Below are 15,697 nucleotides of genomic sequence, written 5' to 3'. Positions count from 1 at the left end.
TGGGCCGGTGCTCCTGCCTCACACCTAGCTCGGCTTCACGCTGTTGAAACCAAAGCTTTCAGAATTATTGGAATCTCCCGCGATGAAGCTATCTCTGAGGGCCTTTCACTCACTCACCGCAGGCAGGTAGGTGGTCTTTCTGTCTTCTACCGACTCCTCTCCGGCCTTGCACCCCCAGCTCTCTCTGTGCTCTGTCCCCCAAATATTCCTACAGGTCGCACAAGATCTGCCAGCAACCCTCTGATGGTTAAACTGCCGAAATCTCGGCTCTCTGCTCACCTTCACTCTTTCATTCCTCTTTTCTCCCGCCTCTGGAACAAACTCCCTCACTCCCTTCAATCCCACTCCTCCCTCCAGGTCTTTAAAACAGCTGTTCACCACCATCTCTTATCTTCCCCCATCCAAAACCTTGATCTTTTCTACCCCCGCTAATTCACCCCAGATCCACCTTGTTTGAAATTCCAACTTCTTTCCTGGAAGTCCTGGCAGTGTCCATATGTTTTATACCTCTCCCACCGCCCCCTTCCCATGCCCCCCCCCCCCCAAAGCCCTCGCCCTCTCTCAGATCTCTCGATGTCTCCATGTCTCTCGGTCCCTGCTCTCAAATGTTGTGTTTGTGTCCTTCCCCCTCTCTCCCCATCTTGTCTACCGCTCCCGATGTTATATGTTTTATGTGTCGGTTTGTCTTTCTGTGTGATTAATGTTCGCTCTTCCACGAGCCTCGATCTTGTATACAAAAAAAAAAAAAAAAAAAAAAAAAAGTGTGGCAGCTACATTCAAGTGTAAGGTGTGCACAGAGGGAGCTGCAGATGGAGGAAATGTTGAGTTGGATCTTGGAGACGGCGTGAAGCTGGAAGGTGTGAAAACATTTTGTTACCTAGGAGACATGCTGAATGGAGAAGGTGGATCAGACTCGGCAACGGTTGCTCGAGTGAGATGTGCATGAAAGAAGTTTCGGGAACTGAGTGGCGTGCTGACGAGGAGGGGAGTGTCGTTGAAGCTGAAGGGAAAGGTGTATGCTGCAATTGCTGCATGTGTGAGATGTGTTATGATTTATGTGAGCGAGACATGGGTAATGAACATAGAGCAGCAACGAAGGCTGGAAAGGGTGGAAATGCGAATGGTTCGGTGGATGTGTGGAGTATCGTTGAGAGAGAGGAAGCCAAATGATGAATTGCGAAAGATGATGGGAATAGAGCCTGTGATGGATGCTGTGAAGAGAAACAGTTTGAGATGGTTTTGTCATGTGTTGAGGAAGGCTGAAAGTGACTGGTTGAGAAGAGTGATGGAAATGAATGTGGAAGGAAGTAGAGGTCGGGGAAGACCGAGAAAGACTTGGGTAAAGATGGTCGAAGAAGAAATGCGGACCAGGGGGTTAACAAGGGGAGATGCAGAAAATAGGGCAAAATGGAGAACATTGTCATGGGGACCGCAAGGCTAACCCCCGCTCTTGCAGGGAAAATGGCCATTTAAAATGCCTGTTGTTTGTTTGTTGTGGTCTTTCGGGGTCTTGGTGGTCTTAAGGGTATTGGGGGACCTGAAGGGTCTTCAAAGGCCTTCGGGATCTCAGCAGTCTAAAGGGTTGAAAGGTATATTCCAACAATCCATAACTAATAGACGTACATAATTAATAGACAGGAAGGAACTGGCGTTCCTCCAGTGCGGTATTAATAGACACAATCACAGCTTGACGACTTCCTGAATGGCCGGACAGATGGATGGACGGACGAACGGCTTCCTGGACCATGTTTTTCGGTTATATATATTGTTACAGACGTGGCTTGGATGTTATTTACCGAGCGGTTTTATGGTATGACCACGTCTGCACAAGTTACCCGATTGTGCCCGAACGTTGACTAGTCGCGCGATGCTGGCTCAATAAGAAAAAGAAGACACCCGGCTGGATTACAATAACTATAACACAATACGACACCAATGTTTCAACTCTCAAGACCTCCGGAGGAGATTATATTCGTACGGAAAGGTCAGATTACAGGGGCTAGAGGTATAATCACAGAAAGACAGGCACTTAGACACACTCTTATATTAACCCCGGACAGACGACAGACAAACGGGACAACGGCTGACTCACACGGGGGTTTGATGGCTAGGAAAGGCAGGATCGATGGCTCCAGGTCCTCCTGGGCTCGGGGCAGGGTACAGTACGGTCCGGTCCGGTCCAAAGATGCGGGGAGGTATCGTCGCGCTGGGGGTGGCGGTGGCTTCTCTCTCCAAGCTGAGGCGCATCTGTCGTCACGTCCGGCGCGGGGCCGCGTATATCCGGCGGGGAGTGACACGCCCTCGGCTCGTTAGCTCCGCCCCAGATGGAATCGGCACGTTGCTTCTCATTGGGTGCGTGGGGGGGTTACTGGCTCCGCCCCTGACGAGGAGCTGACAGCCAGCCCCTTCGGGGTAACGCCGTGGAGCGCATGGTCATGGCGGGTAACCGAGCCGGTGTGAGGACGCACACTCCCCGCCCCTCTGTTGTTGTAGTCGTAGTTGTAGTTGTAATTGTTGTTGTAGTTGTTGTTATTGTTGTTGTTTGGGGAAGAAGATGGGAGGAGGTATGGGAAAGGTCCTAAACTCACTACTGATGCCATATAATCACATTCTGGTGCAACGAAGAGTCATAATTAATGGAGACGAGGCCTTAACTGACATAGAATAAGAATAGCTAGGAAGATGTCCGAAAGTTGTCTACGTGTGGTGCGGTGGACCTGGGCACGACATTTAATGGGGGAATAAGGGGAAGGTCGGCTCTACTGATTGTTATTTACATGCAATGGGACTAGGGAATGGGGGATTGGGGAAAGTTGGGGAGTATTGGAGAAAATAGGGGAATATTTACAAGCGGATATGGAGGCCAAATTCCATATTCGCAACAATATATAATATAGAATATATATATGGATTCCTTTGACACGCGACCACAATTCAAATGGAAAGAAAGCAAATAACACCATCCTATTTCAAATATGCTGGGCAGGAAAACATTGCGGAGCGTGAAAACTCGGTATTGGGAAGTGAACCAGACACCAAAGGAAGCGGCTCCGACAGCAGAGGAAACAAACCATGCAGGGAAGGACTTTGGCTCGTAGATTAATGATGGCCCAAAGAGGTGGTGTCCAGTGGGCGCACCAATGGGAATGAGCTGTCGCATGTTTTTTTTTTGTTGTTGTTGTTGTTGTATACAATATCGAGGCTCGTGAAAGAGCGAACATTAATCACATGAACACACAGAAAGACAAACCGACACATAAAACATATAACATAGGGAGCGGTAGACAAGATGGGGAGAGAGGGGGAAGGACACAAACACAACATTTGAGAGCAGGGACCGAGAGACATGGAGACATCGAGAGATCTGAGAGAGGGCGAGGGCTTTGGGGGGGGGGCGTGGGAAGGGGGCAGTGGGAGAGGTATAAAACATATGGACACTGCCAGGACTTCCAGGAAAGAAGTTGGAATTTCAAACAAGGTGGATCTGGGGTGAATTAGCGGGGGTAGAAAAGATCAAGGTTTTGGATGGGGGAAGATAAGAGATGGTGGTGAACAGCTGTTTTAAAGACCTGGAGGGAGGAGTGGGATTGAAGGGAGTGAGGGAGTTTGTTCCAGAGGCGGGAGAAAAGAGGAATGAAAGAGTGAAGGTGAGCGGAGAGCCGAGATTTCGGCAGTTTAACCATCAGAGGGTTGCTGGCAGATCTTGTGCGACCTGTAGGAATATTTGGGGGACAGAGCACAGAGAGAGCTGGGGGTGCAAGGCCGGAGAGGAGTCGGTCGAAATCTGTCGAAATCTGCGCTGCATACGGGACAAGGTGCCATGAATCCAGGTCGAGCTGTGCCGGATGGCGCTGTGAGAATGGAGTGATGAGGGTCAGGAGCATGAAGCAGACATGAGAGGGCGATCAAGCTAGGAGGACCCTAGCGCAGTGAGATGGTTCCAGGACTGACCTACACTACTTTGTGTTGCTTTCCCTTTTATTAATTACTAATTCTTCTAGCTAGACTCACAAGGAGCTCCCAATAATTGGCCTTTTGACCCTTCTGGGCAAGGCTATAAATATGCACTGCACACCTTTCTCCAAAGCAAACACCACACGCATTAGCTCCTCTACATTTACATCAACTACTTTTATTACCATTCCCTTTTCCTCATTTGTACCAGAATTGGCAAACGTCCATCAAGGTGTTCCCGCAGTGAGTCGAGGGACCACCAACACCCCCTGCTAAAACCTCTTCATCATCTTCTTCTTCTCTCCAAATTTCCTCAGAATGATGTGCTGGCACACTGTCCTATTTGTAGTTTGTTGAAATAAGTGTCTAAAGGAGATAAGTTATGGGTATCTGCTCTTTTGTGGCTGCTCTGAATGATTTACTTCACTGTACTGTATATGAGCCTTTGAATCCTCATTACTGTGCTTGTAAATACAGTCATGTTCCTTGATTTTGGTAAACGGGTTGTTTCTATCCTACTTGTGTGGTCCCTTTCTATTGATTGGCCCAATTTAGCATGTAAGATTAGATTTCCGGGAACTTCTGCCCCACTGATTGGCTCCGGGTTTAGCTCGTATGTACTTTACGATTTCGCCCGGATGTACGTCATAGATAAATAATAAATAATGAAGTATGTGCGAAGGTTATGGTCGCCAACTGGGATGACCAAACCACTGGTAAGGTAACGCATTAGTAAAGGAGCAAGGACCCTGCTCGCCTTGGTGGTTTAAATTGGCGTCCATGGGTGACTAGCAACCCACAGGATCACAGAGTTATCCAGGGCTGGTGGCCTCAAGTGGGCCCGCCTCGTGGTAAACCCTGAACCCCGGTACCACAACGATATCAATGTGCACATGCGCAAGTGTGCGTGTGCACGCATGCGCGCACACACACACACACAGAGTGAAGACCCAGAATTTGGTGGCTCCCTTTATGCCATGTTATGCCTGCCTGCAGGGAACCGAGCTCCATGAGATTCAGGAACGTGCCAAATAAAATTGCTTTGTGGATGGCTTTGGTGGGTGGATGTGGAAGTGCCCATGGCTTCAGGGGTTTTACAGACTCTAACCCATCGAGGACACACATGTGTGCACAGGTAGGGGGGCCTGAGATTTAGTCGACCCGAGTGGAAGGATGGCCTGAAATTTGGCGTACCCGAGTGGGAGGGGGCCTGAAATTTGGCGCACCCGAGTAGGAGGGGGGCCTGAAATTTGGCGCACCTGAGTGGGAGAGGGACCTGAGATTTGGCGGTCCTGAGTGGAAGGAGGGCCTGAGAAAGATGAGGACAGGAGGCAATGATGCAAGCATGCATGTGCACATGCATGCACATACACACATGTGCATCTGCCATGATCTGCATGTACACATGCACTGTTATGGTTTATACACATGTTTAGCTTTGATTTCGCTTTTGCTTTTTGTTTTACTTTGGCATGTTTTGTTTTGTTTTGTGTGACATCATCTGCTGTGTATTGTATGCACACATATTACTTATATGCATTTGCATACATATACACATATTGTGCACATGTTGTATTGTATACACACGTTATGCGTGATATGTACAGTGGTATGTTGTGCACACGCATCTTGTGCATGACATGTTGCACATATTTTGTGCACATACACACACACACACAAACACACACACACACACACACACACACACACACACACATACAAACACACACACAAACACACCATCCAAACACACATTCTGTGAATAGGATTTTATGACCATTGTGGAAGAGTTCCTTGCACACACACATATTGTGAAATTGTGAAACACTATCCGGCACACTTGGCACCACTTAGTGTCCTGTTTGTAAAGATATGCTGATCACAGAAATTCTACGTCATTTGGAATATTTATTGGTGCAGAGGACTATCTAACTGATTGTGATAGTGTAGCGGGTAATTTCAAATGAAAAATATTGAGTATACCGAACAAAGTACGCATCTTGTTCGATCCTTCTCAAATTTTCCCCAACCTTACTCCAACCTGACAACATCAGAATGACATTCAGAGTGGGCAATTATTGTGTTTCCTCATTTACAAAAGGTGACAACAAAGAGACAAGAATGAATAACATCCAGACACACACAACAACCATTAGAAATGCAAAATAAATGAAAAAACAAACAATCATTCTCTGTGAGTAGATGATCATATTCCAACTCTTAAATATCACCTTGTAGCACAACAGGATTTAATAGCCGAGAAATGTAAAGAAAAATGAAAGAGTTTTCACTTTGCCAAAAATAAGGGCATTCCACTCAGAGCGGAATGAATACTCAATCTGACCCAGAAAAATTAAATTTTCCCAAAACAATGGCGAATAATCCTTTCAGACGATTTAAATACTGTATAATTACTGTATTTAAAATCGTCTGAAAGGAGAAAAATAATTGCTTCTCTCTTTCTTCATGTTCTTCTACTTTCAGTCACTCAAATATTTATTCAATGACACGGAGATTAAAACAAAACTGAAGTGAATCGTTCTTCATTCTGTCTAACTCATTCCTCTTCCTGTTGTATATTATCTCTGGTCATTTTGTCATCCTTCCCTCCCACTGTCAACTCTAAAGTTTTTGATTTTAAATCCCAATTTAAAACGTTTCTGTTATACAATGTCTCTGCCATGTTGCTTTTTCTTCCTCCCTTCTTTAATGTTTCATCCTTGAATATCGTGAAAACCCTCAGCTCATCCTCTGTCCTAACTCATGGTGTAAAGCTCGAACGTCTGAATGGTGTTGAGGTCCAAGGGGTCGAAAGGGACTTCACGAGTGTAAAGGCTTAACATGAATTCCATCGTGACGGAATCACCATGTGCACTCTAATTTTGAACATATAAGGTAATTATCTTGAATGCTAAGAAGAGCAGAGAGAATTCAATTATATGTATTGAACCAGAACTGTCACATGGCTACAGACGAGTACTACTCTCAGTGAGGCAGACCAGGTAATGTGACGGAATCACACGTGGGTGACGATTTTCATGGATTTCATCTTAAGGGTATAAAAAGTTGGTATTCAGGGTATTTTGTTCAAACTCACGATAATATTTTGGGTATTCGGGATATTTTGTGTCTTTGAAGTCTTCATGGTCTTTTGGGTCGTCATCGTCTTTAAGAGTCTTTTAGGTATTTTGGGTCTTCGGGGTCTTTTGATGCTTTGGGGTCTTTTGGATCTTTGGGGTCTTCAGGGTCTTTTGGGTCCTCTGGGTCTTTAAGGGTTTTTTGAGGTATTTTGGGTCTTCAGGGTATTTTGGGTCTTTCAGGGTTTCGGATATTTTACCCTCAATAACCCTCCCCAAGATCATTTTCATTTTCTTTCAGGTGATTGTATTTTCTCACCTCTGTCTCCCCTCACCTTTCATTGATTTCTTCCATTGCTCTTTATCTTCACCAACGAAGGTGGACAGAGGTTATGTTTTCACCCCTGTCTGTCTGTTTGTTACTTGCGAAAATTGAAGACTTCTGAAGTATATTCGTTGGTCTTGTGCATTATCCTGTGTGTTTGTCTGTCTGTCAATCACCTACAGGTCACAATTTTTAAGTGGTCCCAAAGTGGTCCATTTTGAGTCTGGTGTCCACCCTGCGCATCAGTGAAACTGAAAGGAAAGTCTCGCCTACAATTGTTTTGTTGCACAAGTGTGATCTGCGGCACCTAGCGGGTTAGGAATTGTTTTATTTGCAATCGTTGTAAATAAAAGTTTGAATATCCCCATTTATATCTTTGTGTCCATTTGACTCGCTTGGTTCGTTCCATTTTTGGTTCTCGCGTTTTGTTACAATCTTCCCTGTTTACTTTACAAATAAACCCTTTAAAAGGTAAGAAACGTGTTTCAGCTATCTGTCTGCTTTCCATGTGCGTGTGCCACCATTATATCGGCCCAATCGAATGATCCTTGGAGAACAGTAAAGTTAGAATTAATTAATTGAATGCAGTGCAATAAAAGATCGTTCGTTCCATCTCCGGAGTCTAAACTCAGCGCTGCGGTTCCTGTTTTTGCAGGAACTTCAGACGTGACAATAATTTCAGCCTCGACTGTCAGGAGATCCCTCATTCCCCCTATGATCCGAAATGTAGGAGTGATGTGTGATCATGATATAAGGATGTCTGATCAGGTCACACAGTTGTCGCTCTCCTAATTGGCAGATAATGTATTTAATCTGAATCGCATCAGGAAGTACTGTATATGAATAGTGATAATTGCCATAATGTTGTTCGTACACTCGTGTTGTCCAAGCTGGATTATGGTAGTTCTTTACTTGGTAGAATCATAAAACAGGATTTGTATTGATTGCAGAAAATGCAGAACAGGTGTGCTCGTCTGATCTCTCAGCAGCCTGAATGGTCCCATGTAACTTTCATGTTAAGCCAATTACACTGGCTCCCAGTTACAGAGAGAACACAATTTTTTTCTACAAAAAGTAGAATAATTTTTCAAACACTCAAGTCCTTGTCATCTTCTCTAGCAGAATACATCTCATCATGCTTTACACAGCAGAGAACACCTGACTCACTTCATTCGACAGCATCTCTTTCATTGGTTGTACATACATTCCACAAACAGATGGGCTATAGTTCCTTTCAATCAATTGCCTCAAGACCTTGGAACAAACTCACAATTTCAATAATAAATATAACGATGTTAGCACCCCGTCATCATTCCTGTATTTCTTTCTCTTTCTCTTTCTCTTTCTCTTTCTCTCAGCACTTTGTATCCATAGGCAAAAGGAGTCATATAAATACAATTGTTATTATCCCCACGCTTTTTGAAAAACAATGTAGGGGCAATACACCTGGTAGAATAAACAGTATACTGCACGAACTAAAGGTATTTTAAACCAATTCAATGGTTGCTTGAAGACAGGGCAGTATGTAGCATCATACTAACATAATCATAAGACTTTAAACAAACAAAGAAAAAATACCTATTTTGGGGGGCACCCTATTCCCACCCCGTGTAACTCATCAGACCCCAATTGATCCAATGCCTTGAACAAACATTGGTACATCATGGATGATGAAGGTTGTGGTGAAGTTTCATCAAAATTGTGTGTTTTTAGGTTCCGAGAAAAAAGGAAATACCTATTTTGGGGGGACAAGCCCCACCCATCGACCACCTTAGACCACAATTTTTTAAATGCCAGGAACAAACTTTCGTACAACACAGGTGATTAAAGTTGTGGTCAAGTTTCATTAGCATTGCACGTGTAGTTTCTGATAAGAAAGCAAATACCTATTTTGGGGGGCAACCCCCCTGTAGACCCCCAAAGGGGCAGATTTTTAAAAAATACCGTGAACAAACTTTGGTACATCAGAGGTGATGAAGGTTGTGGTAAAGTTTCATCGAAATAGAGTGTGTAGTTTCAGAGAAGAAAGCAAATACCTATTTTGGGGGTAAAACCTGGACCCACTTTGACCCCCTGTAGATCCCCTTAGACCCAGATTTTTTAAATGCCGTGAACAAACCTTAGTCACAATACAAAAAAAAAATCATTCGTGCCAAATTTGGTCGCAATACCATCAGCGGTTTCAGAGAAGAAGTTTCAAGTGTTTACGGACGGACGGACGGACGGACGGACGGACTGACGGAGGGACTGATGGACGGACGACGCACCATCGCATAAGCTTCCCTGAACTTCGTTCCAGGTGAGGGAAAAACTAGGGGATATTGTTATCGGCTCCGTGTAATTGTCTGACTGTCCGTCTATCCAATCACTTGATGTCCTCCTAAATGGTTGCGCAGAAATTCCTCAAACTTGGTAGTTATAATCACCACATGGCAAGAAGGTGCAAGAGCAGTATCAGTTTGGTCCCGCCCCCTGTGGCAAGGTCAAGTACCAAAAAATGCAATTCCAGGGACATCTTAAAATATTTTTCAAATGAAAGATTGTACATGTAATCATCATTGGAGGTTAGGATTAGGGTTATATCTGGTGTCCATCCTCTATCCATTTATTGCTGAAGGTCAAAGAAGCCAGGAGCACGTACAACTTTTGACGTTTTGGTCTGACTGAGCCGAGAATCGAACCGCTGACTTAACAGACTCACAGCAGATACTCCAACCATGATGCAAAAGGGGGAGAAGAATTCCAAACCAATCGTGTGAGAGGGATAATGCCACAAAGCATGCCTGACAGAGGTGAGGAACTATCCCGCACAAGGTGGGGTTATGTGCAGAAGCGATCCAGGAAGGGGGAAAATCTGCTGAAGCAGGAGGCGAGAGGCAGTTGAGAGGGAAAGGTGTACCTATGCACCTGCATTTACAACAAGTCAGTTTCCATTTCACAACATCGTTATCTGTAACTTTATCTGTAACCTCTAGTCTAGGCCATCTATTAGCCCTACAGACGGCATCATATTGCATATTAGTTATTTCAGTTGACCGCATGATGGTTCGTTTTATTGAATTCTCCTGGTACACAAATATTGTTGAGTATCATTTGTTTGGGTTAGACATGTTTTCTTTCATTTCTGTCTAGTTTCACAAAGGAAGCTTGTTTCAGAATTGAAAACTGGAAAGCTTCAGTTTTTCCAGTTCAAGAGTGAGTGGATAGCATGTCTGCACTCCGACGTAAGTTTAGGTTATTTTCATCAGATTGGGTCCACCTATTATTGCTGGGCATTTAGCTATTGTAAAATGTTTGTGTCCACAACTGCAGTTATACATCTCATGCATCTTCGTATATTAGCTTTTGTGTTACTTATTTGGGTGTACAGTCAGACATGTGATCTGCCTGCACTGCCTGTCGACTTCATTCTGCTCTCTATCGCTCAGCTCCATCCTCTGCTTTGCTCTCTACTCACCGACCTCTCCCAATTGGGTTGTCTTGTTACCGAGACAAAAAAACCCTTTGCCTTCCACACTGAACTTTTCCGATTGCTTTTTCATATCCATATCTATCTGTCTGTTTGTCTGTCTCTCCATATATATATACAGTGCATTCAGAAAGTATTCAGACCCCTTCACTTGTTTCACATTTTGTTATGTTGCAGCCTTATGCTGAAATCGTTTAAATTCATTTTTTCCCTCATCAATCCACACTCCATACCCCATAATGACAAAGAGAAAACAGGATGTTAGAAAATTTTGCAAATTTATTAAAAAGGAAAAACTGAAATATCACATTGACATAAGTATACAGACCCTTTGCTATGACACTTGAAATTTAGGTCAGGTGCCTCCCATTTCTCTTGATCGTCTTTGAGATGTTTCTACACCTTGATTGGAGGCCACATGTGGTAAATTCAATTGATTTGACATGATTTGGAAAGGCACACACCTGTTTATAATAATAATAATAATTCATTTATTTTGTATAGCGCTTTTCATGAAGCCGAAAGGCGCTTTGACAGAGTGCAAAACATAATGCATAACAAAACATGAAAACAACAATTGCAAAAAGACAAGAATCAATAGGGAAATATTTAAAGCAAAAGGAGGGAGAAGGAGAAGTGATTGATAGTCAGGGGTTAAATGCTGTGGGTTGAATGTTGAATGCAGTGCTGAACAGGTGGGTCTTGAGTGATGTTTTGAATGTGGTGAGTGAGGAGGAGTCTTTGATGGTGTGAGGTAGTGAGTTCCAGAGGGTGGGAGCAGCGATGGAGAAGGCCCTGTCCCCCCAGGATCTGAATTTGGTCCGGATGGGGGGTCAGGAGGTTGGTACCAGCAGAGCGGAGGTTGCGGGTGGGAGTGTGTCTGGAGAGGAGGTCAGCCAGGTAGGATGGCGCCAGGTTATGGAGGGCTTTGTAGGTCAAGAGGAGGATTTTGTACTGGATTCTCTGGGAGATGGGGAGCCAGTGAAGCTTGTAAAGGACGGGGGTGATGTGGTCACGGGTCCGGGAATGGGTGAGTAGACGGGCAGCGGAGTTCTGAATGTATTGGAGTTTATTGATGATTATTGAGGGTGAACCATAGAGGAGGCTATTGCAGTAGTCCAGACGGGAGGTGATGAAGGCGTGGATGAGGGTTTCTGCAGCCGTGGAGGAGAGGGATGAGTGGAGACGGGCGATGTTTTTCAGGTGAAAGAAGGCTGTCTTTGTGATCTGTTTAGTGTATTTGTCGAAGGAGAGGGTTTGGGCAAAGATGACGCCAAGATTCCGGATGAGAGGGGAGGTGGATACTGGGATACCGTCGATGTTGAGGGCAAAGTTATGGGTGGATTTTGTGAGCGTTTTTGGGCCAATGATGATTATTTCAGATTTATCACAGTTAAGTTTGAGGAAGTTGATTTGAAGCCAGGATTTTATTTCAGAGATGCAGTTTGTCAGGATAGAGTGGGTGTAGGTGGAGACGGACTTGGTGGAGATGAAAAGGTGGATGTCATCGGCGAAGCAGTGGAATTGGAGACCATGACGGCGGATTAAGTGACCGAGGGGGGACAGGTAAAGGATGAAGAGGAGGGGGCCAAGAACTGAACCTTGGGGGACACCTTGGGAGAGGGGAGCAGTGGGGGATTTGCAGTTATTGATGGAGATGAACTGGCGTCTGTCAGAGAGGTATGATTTAATCCAAGAGAGGGCAGTGCCGGTAACGTTAAAGGTGGACTCAAGTCGGGTGAGGAGGATGGTGTGATCGATGGTGTCAAAGGCAGCGCTGAGGTCGAGGAGGACGAGAATGTTGAGGTTGCCAGCGTCAGAGGAGAGGAGAAGGTCGTTGGTGATTTTGAGGAGAGCAGTTTCAGTTCTGTGGTTGGAGCGGAATCCGGATTGGAATGTTTCATACAGGTTATTGGCAGAGAGGTGATGTTTGAGTTGAGCGGCTACAGTGCGTTCCAAAACTTTTGACAGAAAGGGTAGGTTGGAGATGGGTCTGAAGTTATTTAGGGTGTCAGGGTTTAGACCAGGTTTTTTTAGAATGGGCGTAACAGCAGCAATTTTGAGGGATGGTGGGACGATGCCTGTAGACAGGGAGGAGTTTATTGTTGCAATGACAAGTGGAGAGGGAGCAGGGAGGGAGGCCTTGACAAAGCTGGAGGGGATGGGGTCAAGAGTGCAGGTGGCAGTTTTCATTCCTATGAGGAGTTCAGAGAGGTCAGTAGGGGAGACCGGGGAGAATTGAGACAGGGGAAGGCAGGATAAGGGGGGGGGGGGCAGGTGGTTGGAGGGGGAGCGGGTGCGGCGGTGGTCAAGCTGTTGTAGATGTTGTCAATTTTGCGTTGGAAGAAAGAAAGGAAGGAGATGCAGTTGTCCACTGTGAATGACTGGGTGGTGGTGTCCAGGGGACGGAGGAGTTTGTTTATTGTCGAGAAGAGTGCTTTTGGGTTTCCGGAGCCAGAGTGGATAATTTGAGAGTAGTAGGCGGAGCGGGCGTGGGAGAGGGCATCTTTGTAGTGTTGTAGGTGGTCCTTGTAGGCTTGGGAGTGAACTGTGAGACCTGTTTTATTGCGGAGTCTTTCAAGTTGGCGAGCACGAGTTGTCATCAGGCAGAGTTCAGGGGTAAACCAGGGAGCAGAATGGGTGAAAGAAACTGTTTTGGTTTTTACAGGCGCAAGCTGGTCAAGGCAGGAGGAGAGAGTGTGGTTGTAGTAGTCAGTGAGGTCGGAAGGGGTGTGGATGTCAATGAAGGGAGAAGTGGACATTTTTTCAGAGAGGGTGGATGAGAATGAGGTAGGTGAAAGAGCGTTTAGCTTACGGAAGTTGATCGTGCGATAATGTCTTGGTGTTGGGGTGGGGATGTTGATGGTCATAGTGATGGCTAAGTGGTCAGAGAGGGTGAGGTCAGAGCCAGAGAGATGGTGCAAAATTAATCCAGTGGAGCAGACAAGGTCCAAAATGTGACCACGGATATGCGTAGGAAAGTTGACATGTTGAGTGAGGTTAAAGCAGGTGAGTAAATCAGTGAAGTCAGTGGTTATTGTGGAGTCAGTGGAGTCCATGTGGATATTGAAATCACCAAGGAGGAGGATTGAGGGGGAGAGGGAACATAGCTGGGTCAGAAAGTAGGAGAAGTCAGACAGGAATAATGGGTGTGGTTTGGGAGGGCGGTAGACGACAGCCATGACTGACTGCGTGCGACCAGAGAGTTTAAAAGCCAGGTGTTCAAAGGATGAGGATGAGGCGATGGGGATGAGGCTGGTCCTGATGTCTTGACGGTGGATAACGGCAATTCCACCACCTCGGCCCTCCGAGCGTGGTTTATTGATGTAGGAATATCCATTGGGTGTGGTGAGGTTGAGCGTGTAGTAGTCCAGAGGTTGTTGCCAGGATTCGGTGAGACAGAGAAAGTCCAGTTTGTTATCCAGGATGTAGTCGTTGAGGATGAGGCATTTGTTGTTGAGGGACCGGGTGTTGAACAGGGTGAGCTTGATGTTGTTTTGAACAGCGGAGATGAATTCAGGTGATTTAGCCTGGGTTCGCAGGCAGGAGGTGCGATTTTGTGCGTTGCCGTGACTAGGTGCGCTGGGACGATGAGTGGGAGTGCGCTGAGCCGACCAGAGGACGGGGATGGAGTGACCTGATTGGACATATACAAACTTACGACCGGAGCCACGGTGAATGTACCTGGGTCGTCGGAGGAGTCCATTTGATTTGATGGCAGAGATGCATGATGGGGTGGAGCGGGTATTGAGCAGAAGGAGCCTTGCGGCGGAGTACCGCAGAGCCATGTCAGGCAGGAGCGGAGAGACGAGACGAGGCCAAGGTTGAGGAGGTGAAACAATGGTCCCAATATAAGGTCTCACAGCTGACAATGCATATCAGAGCAAAAACCAGGCCATGAGGTCGAAGGAACTGCCTGCAGAGCTCACAGACAGGATTGTGTCGAAGCACAAATCTGGGGAAGGAGAGAAAAAAAATTCTGCTGCATTGAAGGTTCCCAAGAGCACAGTGGCCTCCATCATTCTTAAATGGAAGAAGTTTGGAACAACCAGGACTCTTCCTAGAGCTGGCCGCCCGGCCAAACTCAGCAATCGGGGGGAGAAGGGCCTTGGTAATAGAGGTGACCAAGAACCCGATGGTCACTCTGTCTGAGCTCCAGAGATCCTGTGTGGAGATCGGAGAAACTTCCAAAAGGACAACCATCACTGCAACACCCCACCGATCGGGGCTTTATGGCAGAGTGGCCAGACGGAAGCCTCTCCTCAGTGAAAGACACATGAAAGCCCGACTTGGAGTTTGCAAAAAAGCACCATACGACTCAGACTGTGAGAAACAAGATTATGTGGACTGATGAAACCAAGATTGAACTGTTTGGCTTCTGAGCCTGAAGACACATGAAAGCCCACATAATCTTGCATACACTACCGGTCAAAAGTTTTAGAACACCTCAATTTTTCCAGTTTTTATTGAAATTTACGCAGTTTAATGTCTCAATGTACTCTGAAATTAAGCATAGAACAAATAAACGATTAGAGATAAAAAATAAATCATAGAATCATTTTGTTTAACAAAATTTAATTTAAATTTTTGACTTTTGCAGATATAACCGCCGAACACACTCGTGGCATTCTTTCTACAATGGAAATCAAATATTGTTCGGGAAGTTCTTCCCAACACTGTTGCAGAAGTTCCCACAAATGTGTTGCACTTGTAGGTTGCTTTGCTTTCACCCTTCTGTCCAGTTCATCCCAAACCAGCTCGATGGGGTTGAAGTCTGGAGACTGTGCTGGCCATTCCATGATTTGAAGCCAACCGTCTTGTTCTTTTCCTCGAAGGTAGTTTTGACATAGCCTGGAGGTGTGTTTAGGGTCA

General features: G+C 45.6%; 1 protein-coding gene across 1 annotated transcript in view; it reads right to left on the bottom strand.

Moving 5' to 3' along the window:
* Window positions 1-15,697, bottom strand: part of LOC137437132 (metabotropic glutamate receptor 8-like) — a 342,009-nt gene that overhangs the window by 157,258 nt on the left and 169,054 nt on the right. The window contains exon 4 of the mRNA XM_078786862.1: window positions 5,360-5,364. Within this exon, the coding sequence (XP_078642988.1) occupies window positions 5,360-5,364 (5 nt within the window). The remainder of the gene's footprint in view (window positions 1-5,359; window positions 5,365-15,697) is intronic.

This window comes from Myxine glutinosa, chromosome 11 (genome assembly GCF_964187855.1).
Source record: "Myxine glutinosa chromosome 11, kmMyxGlut1.1, whole genome shotgun sequence".
Classification (NCBI taxonomy): Eukaryota; Metazoa; Chordata; class Myxini; order Myxiniformes; family Myxinidae; genus Myxine; species Myxine glutinosa.
The sequence above is the reverse complement of the archived record's forward strand: the minus strand, read 5'-3'. Positions and strand labels throughout refer to the sequence as shown.